At 38.7% G+C, this 22,091-nt stretch overlaps 3 protein-coding genes across 6 annotated transcripts in view; all 3 read right to left on the bottom strand.

Moving 5' to 3' along the window:
• Positions 1-6,047, bottom strand: part of limk1a (LIM domain kinase 1a) — a 56,771-nt gene extending 50,724 nt beyond the window's left edge. The window contains exons 1-2 of the mRNA XM_023276915.3: positions 5,787-6,047; positions 2,798-2,897 (exon numbers count right to left, since the gene is read on the bottom strand). Coding sequence (XP_023132683.1) covers positions 2,798-2,897; positions 5,787-5,844 — 158 coding nt within the window. The 5' untranslated portion in view covers positions 5,845-6,047. The remainder of the gene's footprint in view (positions 1-2,797; positions 2,898-5,786) is intronic.
• Positions 6,048-7,358: 1,311 nt separating this feature from the next.
• LOC129349320 (elastin-like) lies at positions 7,359-21,778 on the bottom strand. Its single transcript, XM_055012288.1, has 17 exons — positions 21,762-21,778; positions 20,519-20,574; positions 20,390-20,416; positions 20,279-20,293; positions 20,141-20,170; positions 19,931-19,957; positions 18,802-18,828; positions 18,573-18,620; positions 17,122-17,181; positions 16,956-17,036; positions 16,757-16,813; positions 15,442-15,519; positions 13,952-13,990; positions 13,183-13,239; positions 11,005-11,040; positions 9,453-9,521; positions 7,359-8,849 (listed from the first exon to the last, which is right to left on the bottom strand). Exons 1-17 carry the CDS (start codon positions 21,776-21,778, stop codon positions 8,803-8,805), a joined length of 771 nt encoding a protein of 256 aa, XP_054868263.1. The 3' UTR covers positions 7,359-8,802.
• Positions 20,809-22,091, bottom strand: part of elna (elastin a) — a 40,996-nt gene continuing 39,713 nt past the window's right edge. For all 4 annotated transcript variants that reach the window (XM_055012444.1, XM_055012443.1, XM_055012442.1 and 1 more), the window contains one exon: positions 20,809-21,943. In XM_055012444.1, coding sequence (XP_054868419.1) covers positions 21,825-21,943 — 119 coding nt within the window. In that variant the 3' untranslated portion in view covers positions 20,809-21,824. The remainder of the gene's footprint in view (positions 21,944-22,091) is intronic.

Genomic DNA, 22,091 nt, shown 5'->3' with positions numbered 1-22,091 from the left:
TTCACTATAGCAGATCTGAATGAAGGCAGCAGCACTAATGATCATTAGCGCTACAGAATTACTGAACCTGAAAACAACAACACAAACACAGAAGGACACTAATGTGATGAGAAACACTAGAGTGTGACCGAATCTTTTCTATGATTTATCATTTAAATCTCTCAAAGGCTACATATATACACCAATAAATATTTGCTTTTATTTAATTTACATTACATTTAAAATAAAAGTCCACCATAAAACTGTTTGAATGTTTGCGCTCGAAGAATCTCAGGTTTCATATAAAGACGACACCTTCTTTCTCAGCTCGACACAGGCTGCCGGCACAAATCTGAAATCGCACTCCGCTGTTCTGAAAGAATCGATGGCCATTAGTGACCATCTGTGAGTCTCTTTTGATTCTGATGCGATTCTGAGCTTCGTGTTATGCGACCTGAGGTGACTGAGTTGATCTGAAGACATAGTGAAGCCTGAACTTCAACGCTTTCATTTGAAGTCAGAGTCAGAACAACATGTAGCACAGAAAGTCACAAACATGGAAAAAACTCATCATTGAGGACATTCACAGAGAGGATGAAAAGCAACTGGCGGTGTGTGATTTTTACCTGGGGATAAATCTGTGGAAACATGTTTTACTCAAATTTTAAAAAGCCAAACAAGCATCTCTCTCTTGAAGCTGCTGCAATTAAACATTTAGTCTTTACTGTCAAGACAAGAAGACCTTAATGTCTTAGAGAAAGACAGTTTTGATCATTTCAATTTTACAACAGGGCCAACTCCATCTGCTTTAATCAAATTATAATATAAAAAACTGTCTCCAACATTTGATCCTCAGTTGCTGAAATGTTGAGAGTTCATGAATTTGTCCACAGACACAACTTGTGTTAATTAGCAAAAGTTAATTCTACTAGTTAAAATTCAAAAATGTTTCCAGATTTCTTTCACACAGAGACACATGTGATCTCTCTGCCCACACACAACATGCTGCAGCGCAATTTACCACAATCCAAGTCTGAAACACAAACCTGCCTATTCTTCTCTGATCATGGTGGCAGATAAGAGTCCGACACCAGAGCGCAACACAACAGATGCTTCATCCGACAAAGAGCAGCTCATTTTGCTTGATGAGGAGAAAAAGTCTCAAGCAACCTTGAAGTAAAAGTAAGTTTCTCAGTTAATGAGTGTCAGTGTGCAAGTTTCAGCCATCCTGCTCAGTATATGACAGATTATCAGGCAGCTCAGGTGTGAAACTAAATATCAAGTACAAGGAAGCCACAGCAACAGAAACAGCAGGAAAGGAAGAAGAAATCTGACTGAGAACCCGTCAAGACAAGTTCAAAACCACTGCGGTTTTCTGCCAGCTTCATCTACCTGAAGGCTTGAAGCTGATGTAATGTTTACAGGTCATAAACATGAGCGAGAGGAGTTGGTAAAGCACCGTTTTAACCAACTGCATCAAAACAGTTTGTCTTTCCTGAGCCACTGTTCATGTCACAAAGACAAGACATCATCAGTCCACGTCTGAACTGAATCAAACACAACTTTTTATGGACTCCAAATTGACAACTCTGAATTTAACAACATTGTCAGACGTTATGTTTGTTAACAGCATCCAAACAATGCTCATGGAACTAAAAGGACAAGAAAACACTCAGAGAAATCCCTAAATATATCTTATTAGGTCTGTTTTCAAGGCTTACATCCTCAAAAATAGCCCCCCAAAACAGAAAACACTCATGAGGAGGAAGAAAAGGTCAAATTAAAGGAGATTTTCCCACAGAAAACAAAAGTATGGGCTGAAAGAAGACAGTTGAAGTAAGGAGGAAGGTGTGAATGTGTGCAGTAATAAGCAAACTTCACCTGTTCTCAGATCTGAAACGGTGCCCATGCAAGTAGAAACACGCCTGATTTAATACAGCAGGAAAACATGGCTGTTAGAGCAGCAGTTGACAGTGATATCATCGATTTCTAGGAGATACTATAACATGTAGCTTATATTATAGCCACAGTCATCTGTCAGGCATTTTCTCAGCTTAACATCCCAGAGAACAAGAAATCAGTTGCTTGTTTTAGCTGATTATCCAAAACCCACAGATTTTTAATTATATATGATAAAGAAAAGCATCAAATCTTACAATCAAATACAATGAATAGATTCTCAAGTTCCTGCTAGACTTTTTGTATTACATAAGTTCGTTTTCATGCCTCTTTTGTTTGACCAACAATAGAAATGACAGAAAAAGACTGACTGAGAGAAAGATCAGAATTGAAAAGCAACAAAGGACAACCATAATTTTTCGCTGACTAATTTTCTGTCAACCAACTAATCAATGTCTTGACTAATTTCAGCTCTACAAGCATCCATTCAGTGAGGGGACTCACTGCTTTGCTGCCCTTTAAAGCTGCTAGAAGCGGTATTTATGTTGTAATAATGCATCAAATGAGAAGGTAAAAACTATGTGACACTGCTGTTGCTCCCTCTTATTGTTGTTTTCAGTGGGGTGCTGTTTTCAGTGTAAAAGCTCTTTAAATCCACAGTTCAACATCACACACAGTTAGAAACCAGCTGCTGAAGACAGTGGAACATGAAGATGAGCTGGTGGAGACCAAAAACCGAGCCAAAGGTGAGTGACTATTACACAAGCATTTCCAACTGTGGTGCTAACAAATCTGTGACATAAATCTTAAAGGTGATCATTCATCTTCAGCTAAAAATTCAGTTCCTGCAGATATACAGGTGCAGTAATGCATATACGTGTTTGATGATGGTGTACAGTCAGTCGATGCTGAACGGTACCTGAAGCAGACGGTGTGCCAGTCAGTGTTGAGGGCCTGGAGGTACTGCTCATCGTAGATCCTCTGTTTGCATCCCGCACAGACGGGCAAACTTCCTCCAGCTGCAATGACATGTGAGACAGATCTTACGCTGTTTGTGTGAGTTTGCATGAGACTATCATCTCAGGCTCTTTTCTCAGTCTATGCAAATCATCACCACAGAACACAGCATCTCTGACATCCTCCATCACTGCTAGAAAAATGGGAGAAGCAGCAGAAGGCTCTTGGTTTACAGCTAATAGACAGTTTTAATGAGTGTTTTACTCAGCAGGGGTGAAACACTTGTTGTCATGGAAAGTCTGCAATGTTTGTCACCATTATATACAGAAACACAACCTTCCACCGACAATTTCAAAATAATATTTACACAAAATCCTAATAACTGTTATGTAACAGCTTTTAGGATAAAACAAATCAAATTTCCGATTAATAGCAGCGTAGAATAGCTGTATGAAGCATTCGTGATGTGACTCATGTCTGCAACATCTCTTTAAACTTTCATAGTTACAAAACTCCACTGATAACACTCGTTTCCATGAGATAACCGGCATTAGCTCCAGATCACAGATTCCTCCTCCCATTCTCTAATGAGGAAAATGTTCATTATGATTAGAGTTTCAGGAAAAAGCAATTTGGCAGAGTTGGGACAATTTGCTGAGTAACACATTAAAGAGAAAGCAGCAGCGAGCAGCAGACATGAAGCTACACACAACAGATGTTTTTGTTGCTTCAGTTCATTTGTGTGAAAACGCATCACACGCTCTTCACGTTCAGGGCAGGAGGAGGCGAGATGCAAAATAACAAACACAAGCTTAAATTCATTTCAGTTATGGTGATGCTGTTTTAGTTTGCAAACACGATACAGCTGCTGCTTCCTCCTTGTGTTCCCCTGAATTATTCTTTCCTAGCATCATTGCTGAGCTGCTGTACTTTTACTCTCAAAACCTAAAAATGTCCACAACCTAAACTGTCTGCGGCCCTGAACCTGCAGTGTACTCAGACGGTCATCCAAAATACAGGGTGTCCCAAAAAATTTAACATCATTTCGCACGCCAATAATTTTGGCAATTCTTGTTGAAATAACCTCAGATTTTCACAGAATGTACAGAAACAGATCAAGATTGTATATTTAATGTTTTATTTTTGTTCTGTTTTCAGGTTGAGCCATGCCGTTCACTCCCACCCCTTGGAATATGCTCACACACAGTCACCCAAGACTGTGCAGCGTGCCTTTAATGCAAAATTTGGAAAAACTTCACCAACTGGCAAACAAATTTGGACTTGGTACCAAAATTTAAAGAGGGAGGCTGCTTATGCAGGGCTAAAGGATCTGGTAGACCATCATCAACATCAGCATATTCCAAGATGCAAAATGATTTTCTTTGGGAGTGAACGGCATGGCTCAACCTGAAAACAGAACAAAAATAAAACATTAAATACAAAATCTTGATCTGTTTCTGTACATTCGGTGAAAATTTGAGGTTATTTCAACAAGGATTGCCAAAATAATTGGCATGCGAAATTATGTCAAATTTTTTGGGACACCCTGTACACCTGAGTAAGTCAAAGTTGTCACCTTTTCAACACACAGATGGCGGCATTTCAACATGAAAATCATTCTTTAAATCCAAATTCAAGTATTTTCTACAATAACAGTTACATCACGACACAGATGATACCCCAAAAGGTAAACAAACACAGAAAACAATCTAAATAACAAAAAGGAAGGAGTTCTTTTGAATGCACACAGTTATACGCAAGTGTTCCATCCATCATTTTTAATGCAAAACAGCCACAAACAAGCAAAACTCTGCATACAGATGAGTTGAAAGACGGCACCAGTGTGTTGATGAAACGGAGCCTTGCACTGCAGCTTCATCCATCTGTTGATGTGAAAACTGTTTTGCCAGAGGTTTTGTGCGGTTGGTTCATTTCTGTGCATCCTGCTGCTGACAGACGGACTCAAAGGCAGGTCTGCTTTCTCCTCTCACCTCACCCCACCTAGCCGTGTCCTACTGACCTCACAGAAGTCACACAGAAGCACACCTGCATTCTTACTGAATCTGTAACCTGCAGGAACACTTGCCCCACCCCTCCTCACCCATTTCCCACAGATAACCTCTCTTCAGATAAGCTAAACACTCTGCAATGCAAAGTGAAACATTACATAAAGGGTGGATTGTTCTAGTCGGTGAACCTGAGTGACAGTTCCTGGATAATCACAGTCGCAGTGTTCAGAATCCAATAAGCTGCACACTGCTGTGCACACAAGTGGAATTTAACCAAATATGCACAGCGACACACAGTCTGTCACACCAACTGTTTAAGCAAAACATCTTTTTTGCATTTTTGTCATGTCCTGAAAGTGCAGAAAAACTCAATTAATTCATTTACACAAAAATAATCAGAAGGATCAAGAAAAATAAGCTTCCAAAGAGGTATAGCGGTTATCACCTATTGATTTCCTTTGTTAAATCAGAACCAGTCACACAGACAAGGTTAATTATAGGATTATTTGGATTATTAGGGGTGTCAGCAGTAAGATGTTGTTTAAGTTCAAGTCTATAACACGAAGCTGGTTCTTATAAAGTGGTGAAATTTATCATTAATCAGAATCCCTGTAATCATAAATTCCTCTTTTTAATCCCATCACCTGTTTCTACTTGGACTATTTCAGACACAGATGACTGAGAGCGTGTTTGGCCTCAGGCTGATCGCTGCATCCAAACATGAGGGAGCATCAGCCCGGAGAAAACATGGCTTCAGTTGCAGCACAATATGCACATTCAGCCTGACGCTCCCTGCAGATAAACCGATGCCACGCTGTTGTCTACCCACTAAAACTGCACCCGCAGTGAGGAAAAGAGCGCAAAAACAAAAGCTGCATTTGCTTTCGAGCGGATCTTCATGCGCGTTTGGAGCAGCAGATGCGCCGCAGCTCCTTTCCTTACCTTCCTCCTCTCCCATGCGTTCGTCCTTCCAGGTGCAGCAGAGCAGCATCAACCTCATTCACTCTCCGACACCGAGCTCCGGGAGAGAGCCAGCCGCCTCTGGTCGACAGAAAACCGGTGTCCGACCACCCCAGCAGCCCGCCCGGCGGTCGTGTCGCTGCGCGTCGGTCGCTCCCTGCGGCGGCCACACGGCTTCCTGCTGCACGTTTCTGCGGCGCTTCATTCAAGAGAGCCGCCGACCAATGGAGCCGCTGCACCGGCAGAGGAAGACAGCGGCTGGCCAACCAGAAACACGCCCTGCTGGATGAACGCTGGTTCCTTTAGGGAGGAGAAGGAGGAGGAGGAGGAGGAGGAGGCGTCAGGAGGAAGACAAGACGGTGCTGCCAACACCACCATAGAAACTACAAAATAACCAAAGCAGCTATCAGGTATTGATCTGTTCCCTGCAGAAAAGTTGACTCATTTGAACCTGTTAAAATATTTATTAACATATTCATGTGTGAGTTAGAGCTGGAGTTAATGCAAACGGGAAGTAAGAGCAACAGAGGACATCTTAAAAGAAGCTGAAATGTCAACTGGAGGTGAAAGCAGTTGAAGGGAAAGTGAAAGTTTACCTCTTGAGCGTGGCTGAATTAGACCTTTAAGTTGGTAGTTTAACCCCCATGTCGTCCTGCGGGTCAAAACTGACCCGGTTTAAAGTTTGAAAATGTGGGAAAAAAAAAAAAAAATCAGTGAAACTTCTGATGTCCACATTTTCAACATTTTTGGGAAATCTTTGAAAATTTTTGGGTGGAAAAAAAGAAATGTTAAAAGTAAGTAAGCAGGTGAAGTAAAACCTCAAAGTGGTTGCAGTGTAAAGCTGGTGAATAAAACCAGCAATGATGCGAGTGTGTAATTCAGCAACTTGGTGTCGTATAAATACACTGAAATCAGTACTTCAGGGCGACACACGGTCACAGGAAACAGGATCTATTCCAGGAATGTTCAGGACATGATGGACGGCCTCCCTTGGTACGACTGAGTGAAACTATTCCTTTGATACAGCTAAATGTTTTTGCAGTTTTGTTGAAAATACTGAGCGTATTATACTGCATTTCCACACCAGCACTATGGTATTTCTGAAGTTGTAAGACCAAAGCTTGTGCTGGTGGAACAACTGTGTAAGCTACTCTTAGAGGATGTGGATCACGGGTCAGTGGTTCTCCCAGGAGATCATGAGAGACCAGCAGCATGAGTTCATTATTTCCAGCTGGAACAATAAAAAGTGAGTTTATAGTCACCACACAGAGACTCTGGCAAAATGTCTGCCCTTAATCTGAGGTTTGTTTTCATTACAGTGAAGAAGTCACACATTCAGATTTTAAAATACACTAAATCTGATAATCCCTGATTCATTTTTTTTTTGCTCTGTGGAACAAAACAGCACTTAAATGCAACAGAAGTCTCAAGCAGGCAGAACTGGAACACCAGGAACTGATCCTGCAGCAAACCTCGGTCAGATGGTTTTGATCAAGTCTCAGGAAAAGCTGCTGCTTTCTGGACTACGATAAGAAACAACCGGGACGACGCAGGTTCTTTTAACACATTTTATTTTGTTATTTGTTGAAAGCAAATAAAATGCCGGGATGTCCGGGAACAAGTCACATGTGTGTCGTGGACATAGAAAAAGTGCAAAACCACACTGTTCCTCCTTATAAAAACAGTTTTAAATAAAGATGAAGAATATCCCACGTCACATAAGACAAGGTCTGACCCAGCGAGGCTCAAAGACAGTTCTAACACAGCACCGAGTGAAGGAACTGAAGCCAGCTAACTTCAAATTAGTACAAAATACAGTACACAGTTACAGAAAGAGATGGGATCACTTGGCAACAGCGCTCATGAACCTTTGGTCAGTAAAGCCTTTTTAAAAGCAGCTCAAGTAAATAAAGAACAACGGGATTTTACGCCCCACATACACACACAAAGGCCCTCCCGTTAAACAAAGTATTAATCCATATTACAATTAATAACAGTGAATAAATGCAAACGCAAAGGATTGTTCTTGTTTTATGTTCACACATTTCTGTTAACAATAAAGCTATGAGTCAAAGCATGTTGAGTAATCAGGTAATGACAAGTTACATAGATGTAAATGAGGCTAAACATTAGAAGCAGACTAAGGCACTCTGTCTTTCCCACACATTAGGACACATAATTAAACATTCAAACAAACACAATGTACATGCCGTAGTAGTATCAGAATGACATTTTAATCTGCTTGAAGCTAAAAGGCAACACGTCTTTTTCATTCCTTTCTGATTGTCTTCAACACACTATTCTATAAAGAGCAGAAAATGTTTGCCGTCATTAAAGATGCTGAGAAAACTGAACTGCACAGCAACGAGATTCAGCAAAGTTGCTGAGAGCAGATGGATTGGCCAAAGCCCCAATTCCCGCTGCTTTATACCCAGCAGGCCTAAAAATAGCAGCAGAGAAGACGGGGAGCCAGAAGCGACGCTGAGATTGGCCAGATTCTATCATTTTTTTGGACGGCCAACCCAACTCCTGTGACATGTCAGAGAGCTCTGCGCAGCCAGGTGAGAAAGATCACCTTGCTTCAGGATTAAAAACAAAATCATTCGTAGGTCACATAGGCAGCTGACGGTTCAGACAGTCTTTCGCACAACAGTACAACCATATGCCCAAAGAACACACACTCGCACACACACATACAGCAACACGTGGTGACTCAAACACACTCTTTGTACGTTAAGTAAGCAGGTGCAGCACAGTTAGTTAAAGCTGAATAACACATGAATGAGTAAAGGCACTATCAGTAACATACGTCACATCAGAACGTGTACAAAATTCTGGGTCGGTGGGTTTCTATAGAAACAGACACTGAAGTCAAGTAAGTAAAATACAATCATCTTTACAGGTTGTCTAATGGGGCTTTGTTTGCATATGAAATGTACATTCTAGATCATGCAGTAGCACCATGGTTTCTTGAGGTCACTGGATCTCAAGAGATCCTCTACTTCCTCCTCCCACAGTATTTGCCCTGGCATCCTGCAACGCCACCTGCAGCGACAGAAACAACTCAGTCAGAGATGTTGTGATGGACAGAGTCGCCACTTAACTACTCTGACTGAAATAGAAATCTATGGCAGAAACTGTAAAGGCCAAAGATAGATTGTATGATACATGTTCACTCATCCCCTGAAAAAGCCAATTGTCAAACTGGAAAACATCCAGCCAATCGTGTTGTTGCAATGACTCAAGAACATTTAAAACCTTGCTTTGGGGAAAAGTCACCAAACTTTTAAAGCATTTTTTATCGGTATTGACTGATCATTCTATACTGCAGCCCCACTGACCAGTGAAACTGCAATTATAGCTCTCATGTTATTCATTTAAACAGGAACTTTGACTTCTTAGCCTGAAATAATGGCATTGTTAATGTAATTGCCAAGTTCTAAAACTTCCCTATAAGGACTTTGTTTGAGTCTCTGATTAGCAATAATAAGTTGACATGTGTCTTGCTTGTATGGATACTGTTGCACTTAACACTAACATTAAATGGATTTTGGTGATTCATCTCAGCAATGGGCTGCTGCAGCAAGATTCTGCGTAACATGTAAGCTCAAATTCACTTTGTGAAATGTGTGTGCACAAGTCTTTTACCTCTGTAGCCCCCTCCTCCTCCTGCACCACCAAGGAAGCCCTGCAGTGGACCATACTTTGCTGCTTTGGCTGCAAAACAACAAAAGTGACAGACAATATGGTTTTGTCACAGTACGGTTTGGTATCCAGCGTGAAGGCTGACTTTCTTTATAAAGCACAGCTGCATTGTGTGGCCTTTGTTTGTTAGCCAGAGGATTAATTTACAGGACACAATCTGCTCCTCCATCCTTTAAACAGCACATCAGAGATTAATAACTATTCTTAAAATCAGATAGGATTAAAGTCAGCTTGCAGATTTGACCTGATAAATTTGTCAAGGTGCAGCACTCTGGCATATCTTCTGCAGAAAAGCTGCGATTTTTCAGATAATATTATTTGAGATTATAACACTGTACCAACTATTTTCTAGGTACACATTTGCATATCCAATTGTCTACTTGACTGCAACTTAGATCAGCTCATATTTTGCGTTTTTGTGAGGAAAAAACTTTCAATATGTGATCAGGGATAATATTTGACATATTGCAATGACAATAGGCTATATAATTTATTTCCATTCATGCAAATGTTCCTCAGGTGCAATTATGTTTAATGACTTCTTGTTTTCCCTCACTGTATGGAAGTTTATGTTTCCGTTCAGCAACACAGCAAGCAGCTCCCAACAGAGCTGTTAACAAAGACAGGAGACCTATTGATGTTCACCTTCACTGAACCAAACACAGGAGCTGAAAATAAAATTACAAATGGATTTACTGGTGAGGGTGGCAGCTACTGAACAGCTCACAGTGTAAACAGATGTTCAATACTGTTAATGAGATCAGTGATATATGGAAATTCTGCTGATACACTGGACAGGCAGTGTACCTGATCCAATCAAGATACAATAAAACACCAAAAACATACTGTGCCACAGAACCAGATGTGTATATTAAATTAGCAATTGAATGTCAAAATTACTGGTTAACCACATGCTTCCCTGGATCACTGTGTCTGTGGCAGTCATACAGACTTAAAGGAGAACATCAGCCTTTTAGAAAAATAGAATCCTAAGCGTATTATACTGTATATCAGCTGAAAACACTCCTCAGATTTTTCAACAGCCTAATCTAGATAATCTGTCAAAAAATGAGGGTAGAAAAATTCTACTTATTATGTGAATGGGTCAAGGGCATGAAATGAATATAAAAACCTAATTCAGAAATTCATGCAGGCGCCCTTTAAAGATGTCGATATCTAAGATGTTGTGAGAGATTAAACCAGTAAAGTTACAGCCTCTGACATCGGATGTGCTTTCCATGAAATTATCCCACCAGCAGTTATATCCGTGATCAGGAAAATGCAGATTATCATGTGCTCAGTGCACTGGCTGTGCCATCTGCACTGATACGCACACACCCTTCCAAACTCATCCAAGTAATCTGCCAAAGAGCAGAATTCATGAGAGAAACTAGGAAATAATCAAAGGGGAGACTAGCTCGCTGAAACAATGCATTCATGACGTGCTGTTTTTTGGATGTGTGAAGTGAAATGAGTGTATGTGGACATTTGGTACCTTGCTGAGGAGTCAGTGGGGCCGGTACATATCCACCTAGACAAAATCAGAGATAAACACAAGATGAGTTGATGCCAACAGACTAATGCTTAGATGAAACCACTTTGGACTTTCAGAGGGGTTGATGTACTCTTCCTGCAGAGGATGTTGTAGGAACAAAACTGTTGACATTAGAGAAGATCAGAGAAGATGGGAGGCACTTAAATCTGGTGCTGAGATGTCTGATCCATAAATACTCTGAATGTATTTAAGAGGCCAGAATTTACTCGGATGATATTGTTCTCCTTTCTGTATTTGGTTTGTAAACCACACAGACTCATGATGTTGGTTAAAGATTTGTAGATCGTGGTACTTGTAGCTGCAGAAATCATAGTCACCATAGTTCAAGACAGATTTTTATCATTATATATGCAAATGTTATGTTTTCTTATATTGCATTTTCTAAAATAATCCAATTAATCTCTCATTGATTAGATGCACAGAGATTTTTTTAAAAAAAAAGTCAGCCTCCTGTGTGTTAACAAGTTGAATGTGAGTAATCAGAAATGAAATGATTTCAAGCTAAAATTGAAAAGCCCCTTCAAAAAATATGTGAGAAAACCACAATTTTATCAATTATCATGAACAAATCTAATCATATAATCACAAAAATCCAGGACTTTTCAAGTTTAATGTGAAATATACTGGCATTGGATAGGAGGATTCAGCAGATCCCTCTCTTCTTTGTTAACTAGTAGAATTATATTAATACATCTCTCAAGGGAAAGGGTGCAGAAGCTGGAGTTGTGTTGAAGTGAAAATAACTGGCATAAAGAGAAGGAGAGAAGGGGGACAATGAGCTATTTACTAATATTTTCCAAATGTGTTTTCCTCATCCTTTGCTGAATGACATGCATGTTTGTAAACAGGGAAAGTGAAACATCCTGTCATCCTGCAGCACCTCCCCTCTCCTTTCCTTTATGCTCTGAAGTGAAAGTAACAGTTTGTCCTTTTCTCCGTTCAGCTATGTTACCTGGCTGGTGGCAGTACAGCATTAATCGGCCTCCTGATCCGGAAACAAGGATGAAAAGTTAAAGACTCATCTATCTGCTAAATCTTTGTCTACGTAGAGGCAGGTTTGGATACCAGCAAATGTATGTTAATGTTTGGACAAACTATGAATGTTCAATTAATTATTTAATAACCTTTTAACCTTTTGAACCCCAAAACCTAGCAGTGAGTTTGAACCGCAAGTTTTCTTTAAAAAGAAAATGTACAATTTACAACAGTCATCAAAGCTACAAACTGTTTTTTAACTACCCGATATCATGTGTGATGTTGAAATTGTGATATCTCTCGTGCAAAATTTTGGCAAAAATGAACTTTTTGCTGTAATTGGATTCACAGAAAATAGAAATAATTCACAACAGTGACCGACATTAACACAGGAAAAAGTATTAAAACAAATTAGAAATGTAAGTCCTAAAATATCTACATTATCTAGAAGTTTTTTTTCAGTGCTAGTGACACCTGTGGGCACTTGAAAAATGTTGTGCATGTTGATTCCAGGGTTTTTTATTTCAAAATGTGACGGGAGCAAAAAAAAAAAAAAAAAAAAAAAAAAAAAAAGCACCCAGAAATGAAGAGTTATGAAGCAGAGCTCAGATGAACATACCACTGTTATGAAGCATCACTCCCTCCCTTTGACTATTTTTGTCTCCTTTGCATATGACTCCTATCTTATATAGCTACCTACACACAGGTTAGGTTATGGGGACTTGCTTTTGGTCCCCATAAGGAAGATAGGTCCCCAAAATGAGACTGCATAAACAGATCTAGGTCACCACAGCACACACACACACACACATATATATATATATATATATATATATATATATATATATATATATATATATATATATATATATATATATATATATATATATGCACATACACACACACACCATAACACTACTGTCTTTTTCCTTCGTGTCCACCCTCTAAAGATAAATGACTCAATTTTGTCAGCGGTTAGCTTGCCTCCACTGATTTATAGCACTACCAGTCCCCCTCAAAGATCCCAACACAGAACTGTTCATTGCCACTACAGATACGCATAATGTCTGTCACAGAAAACCCTTATTAGCAGGTAAAAGGTGCAACATTTACATGTGTGCACACAGACAGCAGTTCTTCTACCTGGGTAGTACTGTTGGGGGAATCCTCCTCTATAACCAGGAGCCACAGGAACTGCACCTGGAAATTTGAAAAGCAGTTTCCATGGAGAGTCAGAAATTCATTGAAGCAAAGTGTGTAATTTGACAATATGAGCAGGACCACAGAATAGAACAATCGATGTTGCCAGGAGCTGCATTTGCATTAAACATCATCAGGTCTCATCAAGTCCTGCTTTTAAATTATGAATAAACAATATTAAGAAGTGGCATAGAGTGAATAAAGGGACACCTACAGTGAATAGACAGATACATACAATAAGTAGAGGGTTACATACAGTGAATATGACAACTTGACCTACTTCTTCTAATCTCAAAATTCTTAATTTGGCAAATTTGTCTGCTGGAAAAACTGTGCTGCTTAATGAAAGATGCTAAACCATCTGTAGTAGCGTTTCACACAGACGGACAAGCCTCTGGCCTCTGGGAGAAGGATTATGAGCATGACTCTATTGACTAGCCTGTACAGTATCTGCAGGGAAGTGAGAGGAGGCTGAACTGTCGGCTGCTGCTGTGTGATTACACTCATCCATCACTGGTGGGCAGAGGAGGAGGAGGAAAGGAAGGACCAAAAGCCACACAGCAAGAGCTGTGGCCTGCTAGAATTAAATGTGCACGATGCTAGACCACTATGTCTTTCTATTAAGGACATGGAAAGAACATCGTTGATGAGCTCAGAGGATAAAACAGGGAAACTGAGTAGAATATATTAGCAAGAATGGTGAGATTCTCACCTGGCTGATATCCACCACCGCCTCCAAGGTTGCCGTAGCCTGTTCAGATTAAAAGCCAATAAAAAACGTCACCAGACTGTTTCTGTTCCTGTGATATACAAGCTTTATGAAGCTTTGTGTTTCTATGGCGACAGACACATTAACAACCTCATCCAAATTTCCCCTGGAATAGTTTTTGCTATTTCAGGACATGACTCTCCAGGGGCTTTTGTTATCTTCAAACAATCACACTGCGATGTTCTGAAACTAACAGTAATCAGTCTCCAGTGGGAAATGATGTGTTGTTGACATGTTCCATTTACAAACTCCTAACGGTACAGAAACACTGCAAAGATTACCGCCTTTGATAAGGCTGTATTTTGAAAAAGTTTTGGCTAAATAAGTAGATTTCATAATGACCCTAAATAACCTTGTGAATCCCAAGCAGTTTTTTACTTCAATATAAAGTCCTGCACCTCTATGGAAACAGCACAACCATATTTAGAAGTAGAGAAAACTCAAAGCTGTCTTCTGTGCTTTATGGCACCGTATACTTGGATAAAGCATGAAAAAGAAAAGTCTCATTTATTGTTTCTTCTTCCTTGTAAAGAGCTCATCTAAAAATTCTCAGATTTTTTTTGTTACAAGACTGTTGGGTGCAGCTGAGTCAGTTATTGCTTCTCAGTTATGCTGTACAACGTAGAATTCTTTATTATTATCATGATTATTTTTGCATGATCTGGTGCAAACTTGTTATTTTAAACAGATTTTTGAATGTAGAATAAAATGATTTTATTTTATGAATATTATGATTTTAAGCTTAGATTGGGTTCATTTTTGTGATGAAACTGTATGTAATTTATTACAGGACCAGTGGAAAGTTTAAAATTGGTTGATTCTTTTTTGTTTTTCTTATCTTTTCTTTTTTTTAACCCCAGTTTTTGCTTCTGAAAAATGGTGAAATTATTTACTATTAAAAAAAATGAAGAAATAAAACGCCTTTCAAAAACACCAGTGGGGTTCGGTGTCAAGAGGGTTGAACTAACTCCACTAAATGGGCATTTTCTTTATGACTAATTGACTGAAAATAGATAAAATAATACATGTATGGCAGTAATTCTATGAAGAAAACATTTCTGTATGAAGTTATACAAATTCAGTAATTTTTCTTTCTTCAACAGGCTTGTCACAGTGAAAGTAAACAGTTTTTTACAACGGTTTATCACTCAAATTTAACACAAAAATAGATTGAAAGATAGAGTACTGAAAATCAATTATCATAATTTAAAGGGGAAGCAGGGTGGTAAATGAAGTACGTATTTGTCAGAGCTGAGAATCTGGTTTTTCATAAACAGTAATTACCAACATCTGCCGGACTCAAGAATTTTTTCAAGCAACAGAAGTCTCAAAAATTAGCAATAAGCTACAAATGTCACTGTTATTTACTATTATGCCACTGCCACCAAAGGGGACTAGCTAGTGTGTTTCAGTGTGCTCTGACAATAACAGACCTGGTACACCTGGTTTGGGTGGTTTAGCTCCAGCACCAGCGCCTCCAAGTCCAACTGCAGAGGGATACGTCAGCCCACCTGCAACAACAGGGACAAGATGGCTTACATGTACAAGATAGAGCCTTAAACTTACACTGTACACGCAGCTGTCCTGCATGGGATTGTATGAGAGACTCTGAATAATGCCTCCACGGAAACATCAATCTGTTTCCTTTATCAAAGCAGCTTCTCATTCCTGATTCGCTGTGACCCGTAAGACTTATCAGCATTCTGGCCAATTTCCTGCACAGGAAGAGCGATGTGACGGCATCTCCTCGACCAACTGTCACTTTGAGCGCTGGCAGAATGACGTTGTTGTTCTTGAAAGTTGGTGGAATGTTGTGCATTACCAATGATCTCTCTCAAGTACTGTATACAAGAGCAATTTTGAGACACTTTACTTGATAATTTACATTTTATGCAACTTTATATTTCAACTCCATTTCATGTCAGAAGGAAATATTGTATTTTTTTACTGTACTACATGCAGTTACTTTTAAGGTGGAAGATTTTACAACACATATTTAAAGATTACAACATTGGTTTTACAGCCTTTGTGGTTTACTTTTCTTATTTTTACCTTATAAAAAAGCAGCTTGTGGTTGGGGTCTCATTTCAGATGTCTATGAACTCTAACAAACACAGATTTTTACCTTAAAACTTCTCACGTTTTCATTTCAAAAGATGCTCAATATTAAAAAAAAGTCAGGGTTAGAGAAAAAGTCCAAATACTGAAAACAGATTTGTATACCAGAATTTTATCTTCTCTCCCATTTAGCATGTGACGAGCCACGTCCCTGTGTATGAAATGATGTTATATATATAATAATGTATCAATCAGAGGAACCAAACCAAGACTATATGCACTTTTACTTAGTGGGATTCTGCATGCAGGACTTTTCCTTGTGTTGGAGAACTTTCATGTTGCCTTATTGGTACTTTTGCTGAAGAAAAGGATCATAATACTTCTTCCACGACTGCATATTGGTGTTGTCAGGCTCCATTCTTTCTATATGGACAGTATGCCTCTGAATCATGATGGTAGGGAAAAGTAGCAGAATTGTCTGGGCACTGGCTCATCCAAGAAATGTCAATAATAAAATTAATTTAAAGAAGTAAAAACATAATAAAAAATTACAACTATTTTTGAAAAACATAAAATAAAGCAATATCTGTGCTTATTTTCCCATTAATTAATATTCTTATGGTTCACTGAAAAAAAAAAAAAAAAAAAAAAAAATATATATATATATATATATATACGTATAAGACTGACCTTGGAAACCTCCTCCTGCCAGTGGGATTCCTGCTCCACCCGCTGCTCCACCTGCAACTACAACAAAGCACAACACAACGATGCATAAGCCTGCACATGCAAAAAGGTAGAAACAGCCTCAGAAAGCATGCATATTCCAGAAAGAGACTCTCTTTAGATAAGCTTTGGATGTAATGGTTTCTTTAAAGCAGAAACGTACCTGGAGGTTTCAGAGGCTTCGCTCCAGGCAGCGTTCCGACTCCAGTTCCAGCTCCAGGCCCAGTACCTGCACCATAAGGCACTGAAGCACAGGAAGGATAAACACAATACTTACTGCTGTTTAAGCCAAATCTATGAATGTTAAACAAAACGTAGAGGAAACGCACCTCCATAAGTTCCACCATAGGGATATCCAGCTCCGCCTGGAAAAACACCGACTCCAGCACCTGTGGAGAAACAGTGTTTGAAGATTAAACAGAAAATTCCCCCATCACAATGAGGAATAAAGTCTCTATCATCCATGCTGGTGTCATCCTCTCCAGCTCCGTTCTATTGTCAGAATAGTTTTAATTACCTTTGAACATACACTGGTTATTAACCTCAGCAGTCATTCAAGCGATATAAGTTATTAGACACCTTATTAAAGGGAAAGCTGAGATGAATCAAACATATCTGTTATAAAAAGATATAAAAAGATACAAAAAGCATTCTATTTTCTGATCTAGTTATTAAAGGAGGTACTGTCATCATAAATGCAGATGATCAGTCTTTTCTTCCGTTTATACACATGTAAATATTAAATACTTATTGCTATTTTATCTTGACAATCTAATCCTTTAGCTTATGCATTCCTCATGTTGTAATATATTTTTTTCTTCATTATTATTAAATTATAACCTAAAATTCATGCCGTTAAAGCACATTAAATCTAACAGAATTGAAATGACTCAAATACATATTTGACAGTCTTAATCAAGCAAACCACCTCCAGCTTGGTCTTATGTCCCATCACACCATCAGAAAAGTGCAGAATAGCAAAAACACACAAAAACTGCAAACCTGCAGATGCACAAAACTGATGACTGTTCAGTCTATTAGAGGTGTAATTGGGTTGAGAAAGGCCTGATGCAGCTTCTCCTTAAACATAAGCTGGTGGTTTTATCGATCCCAGCTCAGTCATTAAGTGTCTAGACGGAATCTGCATGTTTGGATAAGCACAGCTTGTTTGTGAAAGATGGATCGATACCTGAATGGGAACATAAAAAGTGTACTGATTACTTCATTTGGATGTTTTGATTCTAAAGTGACAAAGCTTGATGGAGTTAAGATGTTGTGTGTGCACATGCATGTGTGTGTAACTGTGTAATGTTTAAAAAAAACAAAATAAAAAAAACTAGCAGGAGCAGCAATGATCGTATTATCCAGACAGAGCAAGCTTAACACCAATGCTGAAACTAATATGCAGATTTCAATATAAGGTACAATTACAGACTTTGTAATATCTTAAATAAAAATATATTTACAAATCATATATATCTATACATTTGGGTAAATGTTTGCATCGTACTGTAAGTGAAAGCTTTACAATTTTTTATGCCACAGAACTACACAGACAATGGAAGTTTATTTTTACAATAATATTAGGTGTTAAATTGAAGCAATTTAATTTGTACAACTGATTAATTCTGTGGCAATGATACAAGAAGCCTTGAAGAAATGGAAAGCTGATGTATTGCAGATCACAAGCAAGCGAATCACAGATATAAACATTATGTTGTAACATTATAATACAAATACATTACATGACGTACAACAAAGAGATCTAGCTCATCTTTACCTGGTAGATAAGGTTTAGGTGGTTTGACACCTGTGCCGACACCAACACCTGAAAACAGCAGTGTTCAGGATGATTAATATCAAAGGCCTCAGCTGTTGTTTTTGTCTTTGTCTCCACCAAATGGCCAAATGGATGTATCACACCGTCATTCGGCTTCAGTTAGAAAGCATACAGTAGATTGAGGGCTAATGGAGTTCTTACATCAATACAAGCATAAATATTGGCTTACCTCCAGGTTGTTGGACTCCAGTTGCAACTAAAGAAGAGGAGAGACTCATGCATGAACGATCAAACATTCCATAATGCAAAATGTGCTGACAAATGAATGGAAGTGGACTCAAGGACAAAACTACCACACAAACAGAGAACCTACTGAAAGTGTTGGAAAACAGCAGAGCTTGTCACGAGAAGAAATAATTACGGTGCAAGAAGCCTGAAGGAAAAACTAAGTATTCATATGCAATATTGACACTAAAAGATGGTTTATCTAGTTGGTTAAGATTTAAGACTTATCTACAATGAAATGCTTTGATGGATAGAATCACATTTTTAAAAAATTTTTAACAGACAAATCAAGTTCTAATAATTTGTTTATTCTGCATGGTTTTCTTTTAACTCTGAAAGCTTCAGAGCCTTCTAAAGGTCACTGCTTTACAGACTACTTTTGCATTTCTCCTGCTTTTTGCTTTACTCGCTCTTTGATCTATATCAACAGTGTGCTGGTCCAGTCCACTAATACACCAATGTGACCCTTTAAATGATGCATCTACTGCTCAATATTCATTTTAAAGGGCTGCTCTCTGACAGTCTACAGATGCTGGCTGTGATGGTGAAGCTGTGACTGGATATATGGTTATTGCTCACACTTTGGCTGCTGCTGTGGTTTAATCTGTGCTGCTGTGGAAATGTCCAGCTGGTATCATTTGAGCCTGTGATGCCTGTGACAAATTTGTTTCTTTTACAGTCCATAAGGAATGCATTGGCTTCAGTACAACCCTCAACCAGAAAATGATCTCTGCACCCACAGTTGGCCTACTGCTGCATGTAAGCAAGTATTAAAGTGAATGTGTCACAGTCATAATGGTGACATTGGCTTCTGCCATAGCTGTGACTCTCTGTAGTCATGACTGTATTAGCTGCGGCTGACTGTGATACAGGACTGAGAGGAAATGTAAAACCACTGCGAGGTAACACAGAAGTATTGTGAGGTGCACTATAATTTTGTAACCTTGCTTCTATACCTTTGTGTCAGTGGATCTCTTGGTCTGTTATGTATCACTTTTGAGAGTGTGCAGCAAAGCCAGAGCACTCTGAGCGATTTTAATGACTACAGAAAAAAACAGGCTGTTTACACTCACCAGGTTGGCCTTGGCCTGTCGGACCAACTGAAAACACAGGCAAAGGTTACGTCAGCTAATGTTGAGCACGTTAAAAGACGGGGAAAGCAATCCCACTGAGAATAGATGAAGATTATATGGTACAAAACATTTAATACACGTCCAACTGAACTATGTAAACTGAACGATGGCACATAATCAACACATAGTGAAAAAGAGAGCTGCTCTTACCACCAGAGGGAGCTGGAACACCAGCGCCACCTGCCACATAAAAATACAAAACTCAGCGTTTGTCACATACGTAATGCTGAAATAAAAGTCATGCAAAATAATTTTGTTGAGTATTCAATGTCAATATGTCATATTTACCAACACTTGTGCCAGCTGTGAAATAACAAAAAGCCACATTATGTTAAACTATCTACAGAAAGTTTACGTTAATTAATAACAATGATCTGCAGTGTTACATGTAGCACTTACCACTCGGCTGAATAATTCCACCAGCAACTGTAAAAACAGTCAGGAGTAAAAATGACATTAAAACAGGCTGACACATAGCATAGTGTTAAATGAAATAACTGCAAGAACATGCACTTATTTTGAACCTACCGCCTGTTTTCAAACAGCCGCCACAAGAGTACGGAGTGCAGAAAAGAATGAAAAAACTAAGTTAGTTCAAATATCTTTCAAAATATTTTGTCGGTTTGGATTGGCTGCATTAATAATTATGAAATATACAGTTTTATGATTGTTGAAATTACACAACAACGTATGAATTACCTGCATTTTGAAATGTAAGAACGAGAATAAGAAACTCTTTTTCAGATACAATAAAACAAAGAGAAATTTTGACAAAGACAAATTGTGTAAAGACTACAGGCATAAAAAAAACAACAGTCTCCTGAAAAGTGGTATTTTATAGCAGCCATTTCACAGTATATATATATATACACGTATAAATAATGATAAAAAACTCTAAATTATTAGAATGTGACATGAATGGCAATAACATCAAGAACTTTAAACCATACAAATGTCAGGAAAACCCGTCACTGCGAAAAACAAACTGATGAGTGCAAACATTCGTGCAGTCAAAACAAAGCTCTGTAGGCCTTTAGAGCATCAGAAATGGAAAGATGACATTACATGATTAATCTATCACTACTCTCAGAATAATAAATTTCCCAGAAATTGTACCTATGATATTTGTGAAAGAAATCCATCAAGCAGAGCAAGCTATTAGTAAAAGGAAAAGTAGTGCGGTTGTGAAAGAGAGAAAACTGGTCACAACTGATATACTACTGTTGCTATCATCAGGAACAAGATGGGTTATATTAATTTCTCTTCCAGCACTACATGAAACCTGCACATTCAAAAATTGTGTCTGGCAAAAACTGCTAAATTCACTTAGCACAACACATGTAATGCTGGAAGATGTAACTGAATGTCTTCACAATCCCAAAGTAAAACAGAGTTCTACTTAGTAAACTAACTAACGCATGCCAAAGACAGATTTATACAGTCTTTCCAAACAGTATTTGAGAAGGTGAACAACTCTCTATAAACCCGAGAAAATATGAGTTAGATGCTGTAATTTTTGGTCATATGAATTCTAAGTATGCTATCATACTAAAAATGAAATGTATTTGATTTAGACAAACAACTGTAAATAAAACAGTAGCAACAAACCAGAAAATGAATAAAGAACTGGCAAAACACTGCAGGTTCTAGGAGTGGAAATCTACCCTTTTTGTATTTGTAAACCAAATTGCACTTGAATTTTTATCTGTAATCACTAAAATGCTGCATCTGGATGCTGTGAATGAAGAGTCCCAATCACATTCACAAATACTGAGTGGACTGACCCATACTACATCAGAGTGGAAAATAAACTACAACTCAACTACAGTTTGCTTCAACATAGAGTAAGTGCCATGTATTTCACTTCATGGTTAAGGACTTTATGCAAACGACAAGTCTTACTGGGCTGTGGGACCTCTGGGGCCTTGCTAATAGCAGCAATAGGAGTGGGGCCTGCCAAAAAGACAACAGGTTCCAGTTTCATTGTTCATTGTGCTTGAAACAGGCGCAGAGTGAGACTGGTCAGAAAAGGGAAGCTGTGAAATGGACCTTGATACAGCCACAGCTGGGAGGCTGTAAGCTAGAGGTGGTCATTAGCTGG

The sequence above is a fragment of the Amphiprion ocellaris genome, chromosome 7 (genome assembly GCF_022539595.1).
Source record: "Amphiprion ocellaris isolate individual 3 ecotype Okinawa chromosome 7, ASM2253959v1, whole genome shotgun sequence".
Taxonomy (NCBI): Eukaryota; Metazoa; Chordata; class Actinopteri; family Pomacentridae; genus Amphiprion; species Amphiprion ocellaris.
The sequence above is the reverse complement of the archived record's forward strand: the minus strand, read 5'-3'. Positions and strand labels throughout refer to the sequence as shown.

Bases quoted from the DNA above. Each gene is read 5' to 3' on its own strand.
- LOC129349320 (XM_055012288.1), bottom strand. The intron at 17,037-17,121 runs GTGCGTTTCCTC...CCTGTGCTTCAG, and splicing joins CTATGGTGGAACTTATGGAG to TGCCTTATGGTGCAGGTACT. The intron at 8,850-9,452 runs GTAAAAGACTTG...CTGTCGCTGCAG, and splicing joins AGGAGGAGGGGGCTACAGAG to GTGGCGTTGCAGGATGCCAG.